Genomic DNA, 15345 nt, shown 5'->3' with positions numbered 1-15345 from the left:
ACTGATTATTGATGGGTACGAACTTTTCAGAGAAGCTGATATTGAGTCCCTAGTATACGTTAGGCCCTGGGTTTGCTCTCCGGCACCAGGGAAACAACAAAGAGTAAAAAAGCGAAAGACGAGTAGTGGGAGAAAGAAGTGTAATGTGTGAGAGGAGATGACATAGCCTAGTTAGTTTTAACTGAGTTAGTTTAACTGAGTTAGTTTTAATGGAGACCAGAAACAGGCCTTGAGGACTCCGGTTTGGAGGTAAGGTTTCATGTACCCAGCTGCGCAGAAACTTCTGATTTTCCTGCCTACCAAGTATTGGAATTACAGATGCTCATCACCATGTGTAATTGGGATGGTCCTGGGGAGCAAGCCCTGGGCTTCATGCCTGATGGCCAAGCAGTCTCCCGGCTGAGCTACATCTCCAGCCCAGACCCTGGGAACTCTGATCATTAGAAGAGGAATAGATTTCCTAGTAATTTCTGTTGAATAATTTAGTTGAATAATTTGATTACCTAAAAGTAATTATATAGGTAAAGAGAACATTCTTGAAAGTAGTTAGAAGTAGCAGCATGGTAGTCTCTATTGTAAAGAGCACGCATGTGGCATACATACATGTAGGTCTACATGTTGCAGGTGACATGTACAGGTGTGAAGAACAGGAGTCCTCTGTCAGTGCCCACCTCATTCCCTGACCAAATCTCTCACTTGCTGCCCACTGTGCCCTTACCCTCTCCACTAGGCTTGCAGTTATGAAGGCCCAGCAATCCTTCTTTTCTACTTCCTGTCTTCCTCTCCAAACTCCTCCCAGCTCTCCTTGGTCCTGGGCATGCAGGCCTGGGAAGCTGCACCAGGCTTTTCTCATATGGATGCTAGGGAGCCAGACGTGTGCAGCAAGCACTCTTACCCACGGTGCAGCAAGCACTCTTACCCACGGTGCAGCAAGCACTCTTACCCACGGTGCAGCAAGCACTCTTACCCACGGTGCAGCAAGCACTCTTACCCACGGTGCCGTCTGCCCGGCCCAAGAGCACTGTGGAGTTACAACAACAACAACAACAACAACAACAACAACAACAACAACTAAATGGCTTGGTGGGGCCCATCTGCAGTCCAGCACTGGGAAAGTGGGTAGGAGGGTCATCTACAAATTTGAGGCCAGCCTGATTTACAGAGCAGGTTCCAGAACTACAGGCCCCGCCTGAAAAAAACAACAAAAATGAAGTGAATAAGTTATTAAGAAAAATAGTAATTCATATAGAAAAGTAAGCAAATAATTTCATCAGAAAGTTCTGTAAAGTAATTGAAGTAAGTAAATTACTCATGGGTCAGTGTCATTGATGATGATGAAGTAAAAATTAAAGTGATACATGAAAATGCTTTTCACTATCAGGAAGTTTAATGAGTGAAGATTCAGACCTGACATAAAGTAGATGCAGGAGAATGGCTTCTTTCATGGGCTTCAGCAACAATTATAAACAATCGTTTATTAGAAATTGTAAATATGAATTAAAGTTTTCAAGTGTATAGCCTCAATCCACCAGTTTGTTTTTAGGGATTTATCTAAGGAAATAACGTGTACAGATGTGCCACATGAGATTTGTCAGACACTGAAAACTCATAATCTACCATCTAAGTGTACATGAACTGAGGATAAAATAAAAGCCCTATTGCTTTAGGAAAGACTAGATTAAAGCAGCAGGGTACCTGACTGTAATCCCAGGACTCAGGACAATCTGGGAGAGTCGGGAGCTCATGGCCATCTGCAGAGTAAGTCTGTGTCAAAGAACACCAGTTAGAAAGGCTGGCTTCACTAGGCTCACAGGTGTCTATGTTGAGAGCTGTCTATGGTAAAAGAAAGCAGTTTGCATCTGTGCCCATGTTTGCATGCTAAGGGGTCTTGAAAATTTTTAAATGCCATACTTAGAAGCAACGACTCTGAGAGACATGATGAGCAAACTGCTGTATTTTTCCTTGTGTGTCTTGTGCATATGTTGTATATGTGTGTGTTCATGAGCACACGTGTACATGTGTATGTTTACCCAGAGAAGCAGGCCAGTGCTGTTCCTCAGGCGCTGTTAACCTAATTTTGAGACAGGCTTTCATTGGTCTACTTGTTTGTTAGACTGGGCTGGCTAGCCAGCAATCCAGGGCTTGCCCTGTCTCCCCAGCAGCAGGGCTGATGGGAAGTGCCTAATGCTGTGCCTAGCATTGTCACATGCATTCTGGGGATCAGACTCCAGTCCTCACGCTTGGTTAGTACAGCAGGCATTCTGTGGACTGGGTTGTCTCCACAGCTCCCTACACTGATGGTTTCAACTCTAAGTTGGTGTTGCTTGTATGAGAAAACTGTAAAATTAATGTTAAATCTGTGTTTGATAGTTTTACCTTCATTTGTTTTGTTTAGTGCAGACCTTGGGTAATATTTGTATACCCAATTTTTCTGAAAATTAAGTTTCTTTGTAAAGATCACATCATGTTTGAAAAATGAAAAGGAAATTGAGTATTATTACACAACACTATTACTTTTGATTGTTGTTTTGAAAAATCATTCAACTCTTAGTAATTAAAAGCAAAGATTTTTGTTTGCTTTTTGATAGGCTGTTGTACAGTTTATGGTAGCCTTATGCTGTAGATCCTCTGCCTCCTCCTCTGTGCTGAGATGACAGTCATTTACCATCAATGCCCAGTTTATGCAGTGCTGGGAATCGAACCCAGGGCCCTGCGCATGCTAAGCAAATGCTCTGCCAGCTGAGCTATAGCTCCAGCCCTAAAGACATCTTTTTGGAGTAGTTTAACAATATGTGAAGGTTTTGTTGTTGGCTTTTTTTAAAACTTAAATTTAAAAAAATGTGTATGGATGTTTTTCCTCCCTTATGCTGTGCTCCACATCTGTGCCTGATAACTCATGGAAACCAGAGAGAGCATTGAATTGGAACTCCCTGGAATTGGAGTTATGTAGATGGTCATGGGCCACCATGTGGGTGCTGGGTATTGAACCTGGATCCTGTGGAAGAGTAATCTAGTTCTCTTAATTGCTGAGCCATCTCTCTCTAGTAACAATAGCAAGATTTGTAAATCTATTTTCAAGTATATTTTGTATTTATCATGTTGATTAAGTTGGAGTTTCCTTTAAATTATGGATGTTCAGTCTCTCTTATGTTGCAACATGTATTGTCATCTATAAGTATACTAGGCTTGTCTTCTCAGCTATCCTAGGATGCTGTAGCCAGGTGGCCACAGGCTAGGTATACCACCTTTAAAAGAAGGTCTTACTTTGTTTTTAAGTTCATTTTGTTGCTGAATATATAGTGGAAAAATGAATTTTGGACCAAGTGTTTATTATAATAGTACACAGTCCTGAAGTCACTCTGTGTCTGTTGTTTTAATTAGCTCTGTCTGATGCATATTGTTTAAAATTTCTTACAGGTGAATGGGACTCTGGTGACTCACTCAAATCATCTGGAGGTGGTGAAACTAATCAGATGTAGGTGAATGTTATTTTTTAAATTTGTTTTCTCAAACCGTTAAAACAGGGGTCACCAAGCATTTTTCTGTAACTGGCCAAATACAAACTATAATTAGGCTTTGTGAGCTGTATAATTACTACTGGAGCTTGTTATTATACAACAAAAGCCTGAGTGGACAGTCTGTAAATGAATGCGTATGGCTTAGTGCCAATAAAACTTTATTTGCTCTGTGATCTAGTTTTAACCCCATAGCTTGGTGTTTTCCACTCCTCACCCCCATTAGAAGGTCTAAGGTAAACACTTACTAGTCATTATTTTGTGTCAGCTCCCTGTTTCAGGACATCTATGTGAAAGGATACATGAGTCAGTCACCTGACGGCAAGGAGCTTAAGAATCAGACAGTGTCCTGAGAGGAACTTTAGAACTCACGTAGTGCAGTCCCTTTCCCTCAGATCAGTAAATGGGTGTGAAATTCAAGCCGTTCAGCCCTGTAGGTTACAACAGTGGGGTCCAAAGTGGGTGGCGCCTCTCCAAACCAACAGCAAGGCAGGGGTAGGCCAAGCTCCAGTACTAGCAGGGCCCCAGTTCCTCTGTTTTTACAGGTTCAGGTAAGGATTCAGTGTTTTTTGTGAGTTATGTCTTTAATTGATGATAATGAGCAGATATTTGGGATATTGGGATTCAGTGATGTCCTCAGGCCCCTCCTCCCCCTCAGCTATAGTTTACTGCTACTCTCTAGCTCCACCCACTCTGGACAGAGAAGCTGTGTGTTTGTGATGGCGTCATTCTTTACATGGATGATAGCATGACAGTTGCTCCAGACGTAGAGAAAGACATTTGTATGTCTCATCATCCAAGGAGCTCTGTTTCTTTGTTCTGGCCTGGCTTGGGTGCTAGGTATTTGTCATGTTTTTAAAGAAATATAAAAGTGCAAAGAGAAAGCTGAAAATAAATGGAACGTAGCAGAAAAGGAATGCGTGATTGTGTCAGATCATTTCATAGTAAGTACACTCTAAAAAAAGAGAGCTATTTTGAGCCAAGCAGGATCGCTTCATTTTTCTTCCTGAGAAGACAGACTTTTACATGGTCAGTGAACTGGTCTCTACAGTGTAGGTTGGGTAGGCTTGCCTAGGACATCCTGGATAATCTGAGTGGGCTTTGAGCTTGAGACCTGCCTCAGCCTTTTGAGTGATGGGAGTTACATGTATGTTATACCATGTCTGCCTTAGTAAACTGAATTCCTTTAAGGTTTTTTTCAAGGGCTGAGGATTGGAGTAGGGGTTCAGATTGAGTCCTATGTAGCCTAGGGTAGCCTCGAACCCATTGTATAGCTGGCCTTGAAAACTTGATACTATTGTCTTGACCTCCTAGTGCTGATATTATAAGCATAAGCCTCATATCTGAATAATACAATGCTGCGGTTGGAACTGAAGACATCACACATTCTAGGCAAGCATCTACAAATGCAACTGCACCCCGGCCCCAGTGATGGCCTCTTTTAAAAACTGTGTCCTCGGTCTTTCATTGCTTATGTAAACCTGGTTACTTATGACTTTCTTTATAATGTTTACTTCAAACATTATCAGAGTGATTGAATTTTGATTTCCTTTGAACCAGTTAAAGACTAGACAGAGCTAGAGCGAGGTGAGCATATGGGTGAGTAAGATGGAATAAATGGCTTTCTTACAAGAATATTAAGACTAAAGGCCTTATTTCAAAGTATGCTTGCTGGGCATTGTGGTGCATAGTTGTGATTCCAGCACTTGGGAGTCTGAGGCAGGAGCATCACAAGTTCAAAGTTTACCTTGCTGCAGAATGAGTTCAAGGTCATCTTGGGAAACTTAGGTTGTCTTAAGATAAAAAATATATTAAAAGGTGCAGATTTCCCTTGGGAATAAGTCACTCAACAAGCATGCATTTCCTGGGTACAGTCCTCACTACCTCAGATAAAGAGAAAAAAGTTTTTAAAAAAGTTTCTCAACAGTGTTACTTTTTTTTTTTTTTCTTTTTCTTCCCACCTCAAGCTGGTTCCTATGTAGCTCTCACTGTCCAGGGACGCCCACCTGGGTCGCCCCAGATTCCACTTGCTGATTCTGAAGTAGAACCATCAGTCATTGGACATATGTCTCCCATTATGACTTCCCCTCATTCCCCTGGAGCAGCCGGGAATATGGAGAGAATCACTAGTCCTGTGCTCATGGGGGTAAGATCAGAACATCTTTGTAGATGCTCAGTCATATAAAGATGTCTTTGCTTTGTATTAAGGATTTTCTGTATTAAACTGATTAGTAAACTTCCATTCAAGATTCAAGAATGTACTTATTTATATTAGTTACATAATTATCTGGAATAATTGTTGTTGCGGCAAATTTAGTTGAACTGTTAGACACCTGCCATGTAATAAAACAGTGTACAAGCCTCAGAGATATGGTTATATTTTTAGCTTATGCTCAAAGTCGTTTCTCATCTGACAGTGTCTGCTGTTTGAAGCTAGGAGTGTGTTTGTTTTGTGTACTGTTGCGTTTCTAGTGCTTGGAATATTGCTCAGTGGACTGGAGGCTTAGTCAGCCTTTATTGATGGAGGTTAGGACTGTAAGTAACCATAGAGAGAGACAGAACATAGACACAGGGACAAAATACTGAGTTGTGCAAGGCTTTCAAGGAGGAGAACAACATCCAGTTGTGATGTTGAGGATCTTCATAGAATGGTTGTGCTCGGATTTAGCCTTTTATGATGGATAATATTGGTGGCCATGGTGAGGAAAGCAGACAGGTGGGGAAGATAGAGTAAGCACAGCTGAGAGCCAAGAAAGTACCAGAACTTTCAGAAAAGCAAGACTTGTGTTTAGCTAGTGCCAGTTAAGGAGGTCCTCGATGGGAGGTGGCTTAACAAAAGCTCATCTGTGTATTCACAGTCGGTGAGCAAGTTTACAAGTAACTGAGTAAGCGGTAAGAATCTATTTCACTGGGAGAGGGGACATGATTAATAGGAAGACACAGACATTTGTAAAATAAGAGCGATGAGTTGGGAGTTGTCTCAGGATTTCCGGCAGGCTGGACTGCAAATTGGAGCAAGAAGTAGGGGGTTGGGAAGTGCACTGGGAGGAATGCACTGAGATGGAGGGGTGCACTGAGATGGAGGGGTGCACTGAGATGGAGGGGTGCACTGAGATGGAGGATGCACTGAGATGGAGGATGCACTGAGATGGAGGGGTGCACTGAGATGGAGGGGTGCACTGAGATGGAGGGGTGCGCTGAGATGGAGGGGTGCGCTGAGATGGAGGGGTGCACTGAGATGGAGGATGCACTGAGATGGAGGATGCACTGAGATGGAGGGGTGCACTGAGATGGAGGGGTGCACTGAGATGGAGGATGCACTGAGATGGAGGGTGCACTGAGATGGAGGGGTGCACTGAGATGGAGGGATGCATGCACGAACGCATGTTTGGTAGTTATGTCTCAACTGGGAGAATAGAAACAACAGTTGTACTTCTGTAACTCCAGTTCTCCAGCTGACACATGTTTACTGTTCTCTTGAACATAGTTTAGTGAAGGTGAACTGAAAGGCAGAGCTGTCCCTGTGCCTCTCTTATGGAATGGGCCATTGTCATTCAGGAGTGAGAACTCAGAGGACACAGCACACCTCTCTTGGCTTTCAGTTTTAGCCTCATTTCTCTTGTATGCCTATCTTTCCTTTTCTAGGAGGAAAATAATGTGGTCCATAACCAGAAAGTAGAGATTCTGAGAAAAATGTTACAGAAGGAACAGGAACGGCTGCAGGTAAGGAGGTAGCCTGGGCTCTTTGCAGGCCAGAGAACCTGGGAGTTACTATTGCCCATAACCAGTCAAGAGAATTGCACCAGTGCCAGCAACTGTTGTGCTACCACCAGTGGCTTTTTTCTCCATTTGACATAAGTAAGTAATTCCTAAGATGTTGTTATAACTTGCAGTTACTACAGGAAGATTACAACCGAACGGCTACCCAAAGATTGCTCAAGGAGATCCAGGAGGCCAAGAAGCACATCCCGCAGCTGCAGGAGCAGCTCTCCAAAGCCACAGGCTCTGCTCAGGTATCGGCGCTACTGAACGTTCCGCCCAGCGTTTGCAGAACTTTTGGGTCTGTGTCAGAGTATGTCGTAGTTTCCCTTTGAAAGTGATGTTTTTAGCATAGGATAACAGGTTGTTCTGTGTAGGATGTCATGACTAACAGAAGTTAAGTGTGGCTTCCAATTGCTCGCTTGCTTTGGTTCCATCGTAATTTAGGGAAGAGTTGAGTGCTTTTGCTTTGCTGTGACAAACCACAGCTGTAGTTGACAGTAGTTGCACTTCTGTGGTTCACACTGTCACAGTGACAGGTGGTGGAGTTAAGGAGGCTGTGAAGGTTTTACACACTAAAGGGCATTGTGCAAATACACGCCCAGCATTCTTTAGCATCCTGAAGCTAGATCCTGTTGTTCTTCTCCATTTTGCAAATGTACTTAAGACTCACAGATTGATGATTGCACAAAAGTGATAGGACTTGAGTTCAAGGCCAGACATGGCAAAGCACTGAGGCCAGGGAGGCTGGGGCAAGAGGATTGCACTTGGAGGCCAGCCTGGGCTACAGGGTAAGAGAGATTCTAGGAAAAGAAAGAAAAAGAAAACTTGAAATCCAAACTCATTATGATCTCCAAGCATCATGATTTATTTATCTTTTTATAGGCAGGATGTCACTTTTATAATGTTTCCTGCCTTATCCTTCCAAATGCCAGGATTACAGTTGTGCCCAGTCATAAGTGAGCATTTTCATATTCACCTTGGCTATGTAGCCCAGGCTGGCCTTGAATTTAGAGCAATCCTCCTGCCTTAGCCTCCCAAGAGCTGGGATCACAGGCATGTGTCACCATGCCCAATTTCATATTTCTGGTCTTAATGACCCTAATTTTTATCGTAACATTAAGCCAGGTTTTAATAGGACTTGCCATAAAGGCAAAGTCATGGCGCTGATGTCCTAGTAATTAAAAATTAAAAAACTCAGCCTTGGTGTCGGCTGGACATCCTGTAATGTCGCCATTTGAGATCCACAAAGCTTCCTATACTCCATTTCAAAGGAAGGTGGGCAATTTGCCTGTAGAATTACTTACTTTTTGCCTGTGTGTTTAAAATGGGTAAAAGCTGATGAGTTGTTAACTGTTTTTGAACTAGTAAAAGTCACATCTTCACAGAACTGAAAAGAGTTTTTGGAGACCATTTATCTTACTTGGCTAATTTTAAAGTGAAATACCACGCTGTGGTTGGGAAAGCTGACATTGCTGAAGTGACATGATAGGAGAGGTCTCCTGGTTTGGTGTCTCCTGGTTTGGTGTCTCCTGGTTTGGTGTGCTTTGTCGCACATTCTTTTGCATTTTGATTATTATGCTCCAGTAATGGATCGGTGTTTATATGTGCGTGCATGCATGTGTCCTCGTATGCACATATGCACATATTTGGTAGCACTGGGGCTGAGCCTTGTGACTTTTAGGCTATACCACTGAGCTGTATTAGGAGCCTTTTATGCTTTTATTATTGAATAAAAACAAGGTATTTACTCAATATGAACAGTAAAAATGTAGCTTTAGTAATTTACTTTTATAGCTTGTGACTAAATATTGAACATTTAATGGAACTCAGAAGCAGTGGGAAGGCATTTAAATAGAAGTAATATAATAATCTTTACTAATGGCAGATAATTTAAATGGTGTAAGTTAATGCTTTTGTATATATATTTGTGGTGATAGTTGCTTTTGGAACTTTTATTCTGTGTTAAAACATTGCTTTCCCTATCTTTATGGTTGTTCATTTTCGGTTTCTAGAACTCAGTTGTTTATGCTTTTTACTTTATGTATTTTGACCGTAAGTGTTTTTAGTCACATTGGTAGTCAGCCTTGTCTGTATCCATGTACAGTGTACGAGCACTGTTTCATACAGTCAGTAATTGCCATTCTCTCCTGGGATCCACTGTGCATGCTTCTTTAATCTGTTTTAGGATGGAGCTGTAATTGCACCCTCCAGGCCGTTAGGTGATGCCCCAACACTCAGCGAGGCGGAAACAGACCCTGGAGATGGCCTGTGCAGGACTGACTGGAGCAGTGGAGATGCGTCTCGGCTCAGTAGTGACAGTGCAGATGTAAGCTTTAATCTTTTAAATCTTACCTTCTTGTTTTCTCCGTATAGCCCCTTTCTTAAGCTATGTGTGTTCTCAACGTTGCCTTTTATAGTAAAAGTTTTTATCTAGTAATTTGGTGAACAGAAGTTCTGAGCAGTGTTCTACGTGAGCTTTTAATTCCAGAGGTCACTCTTCCCCCAAGTGTTCACTGCGAAGTGTTTCTGTAGGGATGGAGTTTCCAAGTAGGCTTCTTCTTTGTGGATAGAGAGGCAAATACTTATGCTTTTTAGCTCAAATGAGAGGCCAACTGTTGGTGTCTTTAAAAGCATGTTAATATTTCAATTGAGGTCAGAATGACTCAGGCTTGAATCATGAGGCACTTTGCCATTACAAAGAGAAGCAGCCTTTATCCTGGTAGACTTAGTTACTAGCCTGGTTTTACTGACAGTTCTGTCCTGACTCACACAGAGACTACCAGATGAATGTATTTGTTCATAAAAACATGGTAGGTTGACTATGACGTGGAACTGTAGTTTGATAAATACTAAAAGCTAAACCAGGCTAAGTATGGTAGGTAGCACATACACGTTAATCTTAGTACTTGGAAGGTAGAGGCAGGAGGATCTCTGTGAGTTAGAGGGCACCCTGGTCTAAATAGAGAATTCCAGGCTAGCCAGGGCTACATAGTGAGACTCAGGCTGTCAGCATTGCTTATGCGACAATATTTTATACATAGTTCTGGTGATAGACAAGAAATAGGTCGTCTCCTTTAAGGACAGTGAGGTCATAGTCTGAGGTAATGTTTTGTATCTGTGGTCTCTGGAGTCAAGTTAGTAAGTTGTGACTGGTGATGTTTTTCAGAGAAGCACAGGACATTAGGTGTGTTGTGTGTAGGTGTTGTTACAGCTTGTGACTTGTGTGCAGACAGGTGCTGGGGAGTTGTTTAAGATGAGGGGACTGAGACCCATGCTCGAAGCTGTCATTGAGGCCTTTGAGGCCTGGCTTACTGGTTCAGTTTCTCAAGCAAGGACAGTTTGAGAACTTTTGTTTTGAAAGATAATGATAACAGGATTTTAGAAGTTCAATTTTCAAGGAAAATTAAAATAGCTGATATTGTTCAAGCATTATAACAATGCTGGTAAAATTGTTAGTTAATTCTGAAGAGATCTTTGTCCAGTATTGCTACTATCACGTTATAAAAGAAGTTCTGAGGTCAAAGGGAGGTTGCTGGCTTGCCTACCTTATTCAGGCACTAAATGATTTGCCTCTATCTAGCTCCATGGGACTGATCCTCTAAATATGCACAAAGGAAATGACACATGAGAACATGGCTTTTTTTTTTTTTTAAGAAAGTGGAGGTTTTAGAGCAACATGGAATGTCAGAATTGGGAGTGAAAAGCTAGAAATGAAATGAGGCAGATTGGAGGGCAGGTGTGAAGGCTCTCCTAGGTGTGTGGAGGCTCTCCCAGGTGTGCGGAGGCTCTCCCAGGTGTGCGGAGGCTCTCCCAGGTGTGCGGAGGCTGTCCCAGGTGTGCGGAGGCTCTCCCAGGTGTGCGGAGGCTGTCCCAGGTGTGCGGAGGCTGTCCCAGGTGTGCGGAGGCTGTCCCAGGTGTGTGGAGGCTGTCCCAGGTGTGCGGAGGCTCTCCCAGGTGTGCGGAGGCTGTCCCAGGTGTGCGGAGGCTGTCCCAGGTGTGCGGAGGCTGTCCCAGGTGTGTGGAGGCTGTCCCAGGTGTGTGGAGGCTCTCCCAGGTGTGCGGAGGCTCTCCCACTCATACTAGCAGCACTGCTTCAGGAACAGTCTGCCCTCTGCCCTGTGTATATTATCTGCATTTTCAGAGTGTGGGCATTCAGAACAAATGGTATGGATGGGAAGTTAGAATTTTATTTTGTATTTAAGAAAATGTTAGAACCAAAATCTGTGCTTTTCAAATATGGCTATATAAAATGGAATTAATTGATGAGTTCAGAATTGGGCATTACAGCAAATTAATTCTGTCATGTAATTGATAAGAATTAGAGTAAATAGTGTCCTAGTTTCTATTGCTATGATGAAACACCATCTGGCTTATGCTTTCACATCATAGTCCATCATTGGAGGAAGTCAGGACAGGAGCTCAAACAGGGATGGGACCTGGAGACAGGACCTGATGCAGAGGCCGTTGGAGGGGTGCTGCTTCCTGTCTTGCTGTCCATGGTTTGCTCAGCCCGCTTTGTTACAGAGCCCAGGACCTCCAGCCCAGGGATGGCCCCACCCACAATGGCCTGGGCCTCCCATAATTAAGACAGTGCTCCACAGCCTACAGCCTGGTCTGATGGAGGCGTTTTCTCAGTTGAAGTTCTCTCCTCTCAGACACAAAACTAGCCAAGAGAAATAGTAAAATGACTGAGTATTTAGGCTCTAACACATACATAAATAAGGAGCACCATCAAAACGTACCAGTGTAGAAGACAAATTGGAATAAAGAGACAGGGAGATCATAATAAAAGGAGAGTGGCTTATTAGGAATTTCAAAGATGTGTGTTGAATGGTTAGCCGTTACTATTTAGTGAATGAATGCTCACTCTGTGCCAGAGGTTATACTAATGCCTTGAGATACTCCTGTTATTCTCACAGTATCTTAAGTAGTAGTATCATTATATAAATTATATAAATTAAGACCAAATAACTAAATATTGTGAAACCCTGAGAAATGTAGTCCAGATTTATCTACTGAACACATAGCAAACTTGTTTAATTCCCACAAGTGTCAGTTTGAGGTGAAAATAACTTATGAATTTCCATTTTTCTTTGAATTTTCATTTTTCTTACTGTACTCCAGTAAGTTTGGAAGAATCAGTCTTCTTTTGAGTTAGCAATTTGCTTTTAAAATTTATTATCTGTGTGTATGTGTTTGTCTGGTGGACACACATATTTATGTGTGCATATGGGTGTATAAAAGCCAGAAGTCATCACTGGAGGGTCTTTCTTCTATCGATGCCAGTCTTATTTTTCGAGACAGTCTTTCACTAAACCTGGGTCTTAACATCTGGTTAGTCTGGTCAGTCACGGGGCTCCCAGGGTCTGTTTGTCTTGCCTCCTAGAACCTGGGTTACAACTAGTCTGTGCCCAGCTTTTCCATGGATGCTGGACTGGGTTCTAGGATCCCTGCTCACATATTTATGGTTATGGAACAAGCACTTTGCTCACAGAACCGTCTCCCTGGCCCTCCTTTCAGTTTTATAAAACAATCTTCTGGTATTTGTGAGTTAAAAAATACAACTGTTTGCTCAGTTGGGTGAAGACTTAAAAGAATGTCACAAGCCAGTTTTCTCAGAAGTGGCTTACACTTCATCTGCAGTCCAGGTTTTCTGGTTTTATTGCTTTCAATTTATTTTGAAAGTTCTTCAGAACGGCTACTCTAACTGTATAGAAGTTCATCAAGATGGGCAGGCTTTGGCTCTAGTTAATCTTGCTATATTATATATTTATAAGGGGAGGAGGGAGGGAGGCAGGGAGGGAGGGAGGGAGAGAGAGATAGATGTCATAGGTCCCATTACGTCACTCATAACCCAGTCTCAGCTCAAACTTGTCTGTGACTCTTGTTCTCAAGTCTGAGATGTTTATTTCATTAATGTGAATTTAAGAGGTGAGATCTGTAAAGTAGAACTTCAGTCTTATCAAACCTTATGAATTAATATTTTCCTAACGCAGTTTGATTACTCTAGTTGTCTTACAGGGATTTTTTACATTTTGCTTATTTGATTTGTTTTATGTGTCTGGGGAACAAACTTATCATCTAACATCAGTGGTGTTAGACTCACTGGTACATACATCCCAGTCCTGGTTTGTTTATTTGATTCAAGATTCAGGTAAAGTCTTTATAGCATTTCCTCCCTCTCTCTCCCCTTCCCTCCCTTTCTCTCTCCTTCCCTTCACTTCTCTCTGACCCCCTCCCCTTGATATTTTTTTGTTTGAAAAAAATCAGGTTGTATATCCAGTTAAACAACCCACTTTCTGACTGTCTTTTCATGGTTCTGTGTAACTTGTTCCCTTATCTTTATTTCCCGAAAACTTAAAGTTAGATCTAGAGTATTGATTAAGGTTTGATAGTTATTGTTGGCAAGAACAGTTCATGGGTAATACTGGTTGTGTGTCCTCCTGTCATAGCAGGAGCTGAGTACTTGTGTAAGGTGTTAATGCTTGATTTTTCCCCCCATTATTCTCTATCAGTTCTCTATTAGTCTGTTATAAAAGTCTTTTACATCCCTCTCAGGGCCTAGATCCTTTATTCAATTAGGGGTTCCATTATAGTTTTGTCTCCTTTCTGTATTCAGTAGCTGGAAAGACTTTCCTTTACCAGCCGTTAGTTCACCCTAAAACATAGCTTGCACAAGGAAATGTAACATTGTGACATTTTTTCCTGGGGACATTGTTTCTATTCACCTTCTACAGAGAGGGCAGTGACAAACCAGAGATGGTTCCATCCAAGACCTGTTCAGTGAATCAGTTTATTGAGCCTGCTTACAGCCGATGGGTGACTCAGGCGGTTACATCACCAACAAAGCCTGCCCCTGCCTGCCTGATGACTCAAGAAAGCTGCAGTATGGCAGTCCTCAGAGTCATGCCTATGTCCCAGCAATTCGTTTTTTACCCATAATATCCTCAAAGGAAGGCACCGGAGTCCTGTGAATTCCTCGAGCCTCCTTAGTGCTCTGCTCCCTCCTGGAGGGAGATTTCTGTTTGCAGAAGTGGCTGCATCACACGCAGAATCAACACCCCCCCGCCTCACCCCCCCCCCCCCCCCGTGTGTGTGTGTGTGTGTGTGTGTGTGTTGTTTGAGACAGGGTTTCTCTGCTTGTTCCTGGCTGTCGTGGGACTTACTCTGTAGACCAGGCAGGCTGCTTCTAACTCACATGTACCTGCCTCTGCCTCCCTAATGCTAAGAGAGTCTATATTCTTAAAAAACTCCAAGATGACTAATGAGGGGGTGGGATTGTATTTGTAATATTTTTGAACTCACAGGTGCTAATATAAGCCATCAATTGTAACATGAATAATTTGGTTTTGGTCCCTGGGAGAAGGGAAGAGACAGTGATAAGGAAGGTATAGGCTAAGAGAGAGAAAGTTAGAGTTTTACTGGAAATAACGCGTTTGAGGTATGCTGTGTACCTGTTCATAGTTATGAAAAGGGAAAGGTGCCCAGGCTGAAGCTTAGACCAGACGTTTCATTGATTCTGTATTGTCTTCAGTGTGATGTGGAAAAGCCGAGAGAATAGGTGACCAGTTGCAGGAGTGAGAGTGACGTCAAATATGCATAAGAAACAGAACTTTGTCCCCTTGTACACTGATTTTCCCCACTTTGATCTGGTGCTTCCCCAAATGAATTAACACCTGTGTGTATGTGTTTTCTTTCCATTAGAGTCCCAAGAGTAGCCTGAGAGAGAGGATTTATCTAGAGGAAACCCCAGAGAGAAGCGAAGGAATCCAGGACGCTGTGAGTATGACGTGCACGCAGTGAGTGTCGGCTCTGCTTCTGAGGGGAGTCCAGTGTGACGCATGCTTCACAGCAGAGCTCTGTCTCCTGACCTTTCCTGCATTCCAGATGTACTAGGAGGATCTCATGTGCTGTCTGGGAGAGAGGGTGTGGGACAAAACAAAACCTATTTATTAGAAGAATGTAGGAAAGATTTGAATAGGTAGTTCATGGCGTTGTAGTGTGTTATTACAGCAAACCATGCCATAACAGTTCCTATTAACTTACTGGTTTATTTTTTGTTTTTTGA

General features: G+C 42.6%; 1 protein-coding gene across 2 annotated transcripts in view; it reads left to right on the top strand.

The window, feature by feature from the left end:
- The window catches only part of Arhgef12 (Rho guanine nucleotide exchange factor 12), a 128824-nt gene that overhangs the window by 70705 nt on the left and 42774 nt on the right, over nucleotides 1-15345 (top strand). For both annotated transcript variants that reach the window (XM_076924805.1, XM_076924804.1), the window contains 6 exons: nucleotides 3418-3475; nucleotides 5483-5661; nucleotides 7161-7238; nucleotides 7409-7528; nucleotides 9463-9603; nucleotides 14982-15056. In XM_076924805.1, coding sequence (XP_076780920.1) covers nucleotides 3418-3475; nucleotides 5483-5661; nucleotides 7161-7238; nucleotides 7409-7528; nucleotides 9463-9603; nucleotides 14982-15056 — 651 coding nt within the window. The remainder of the gene's footprint in view (nucleotides 1-3417; nucleotides 3476-5482; nucleotides 5662-7160; nucleotides 7239-7408; nucleotides 7529-9462; nucleotides 9604-14981; nucleotides 15057-15345) is intronic.

Source organism: Arvicanthis niloticus, chromosome 26, assembly GCF_011762505.2.
Source record: "Arvicanthis niloticus isolate mArvNil1 chromosome 26, mArvNil1.pat.X, whole genome shotgun sequence".
NCBI classification, from domain to species: domain Eukaryota; kingdom Metazoa; phylum Chordata; class Mammalia; order Rodentia; family Muridae; genus Arvicanthis; species Arvicanthis niloticus.
This window is presented reverse-complemented; position numbering and strand designations above follow the sequence as displayed.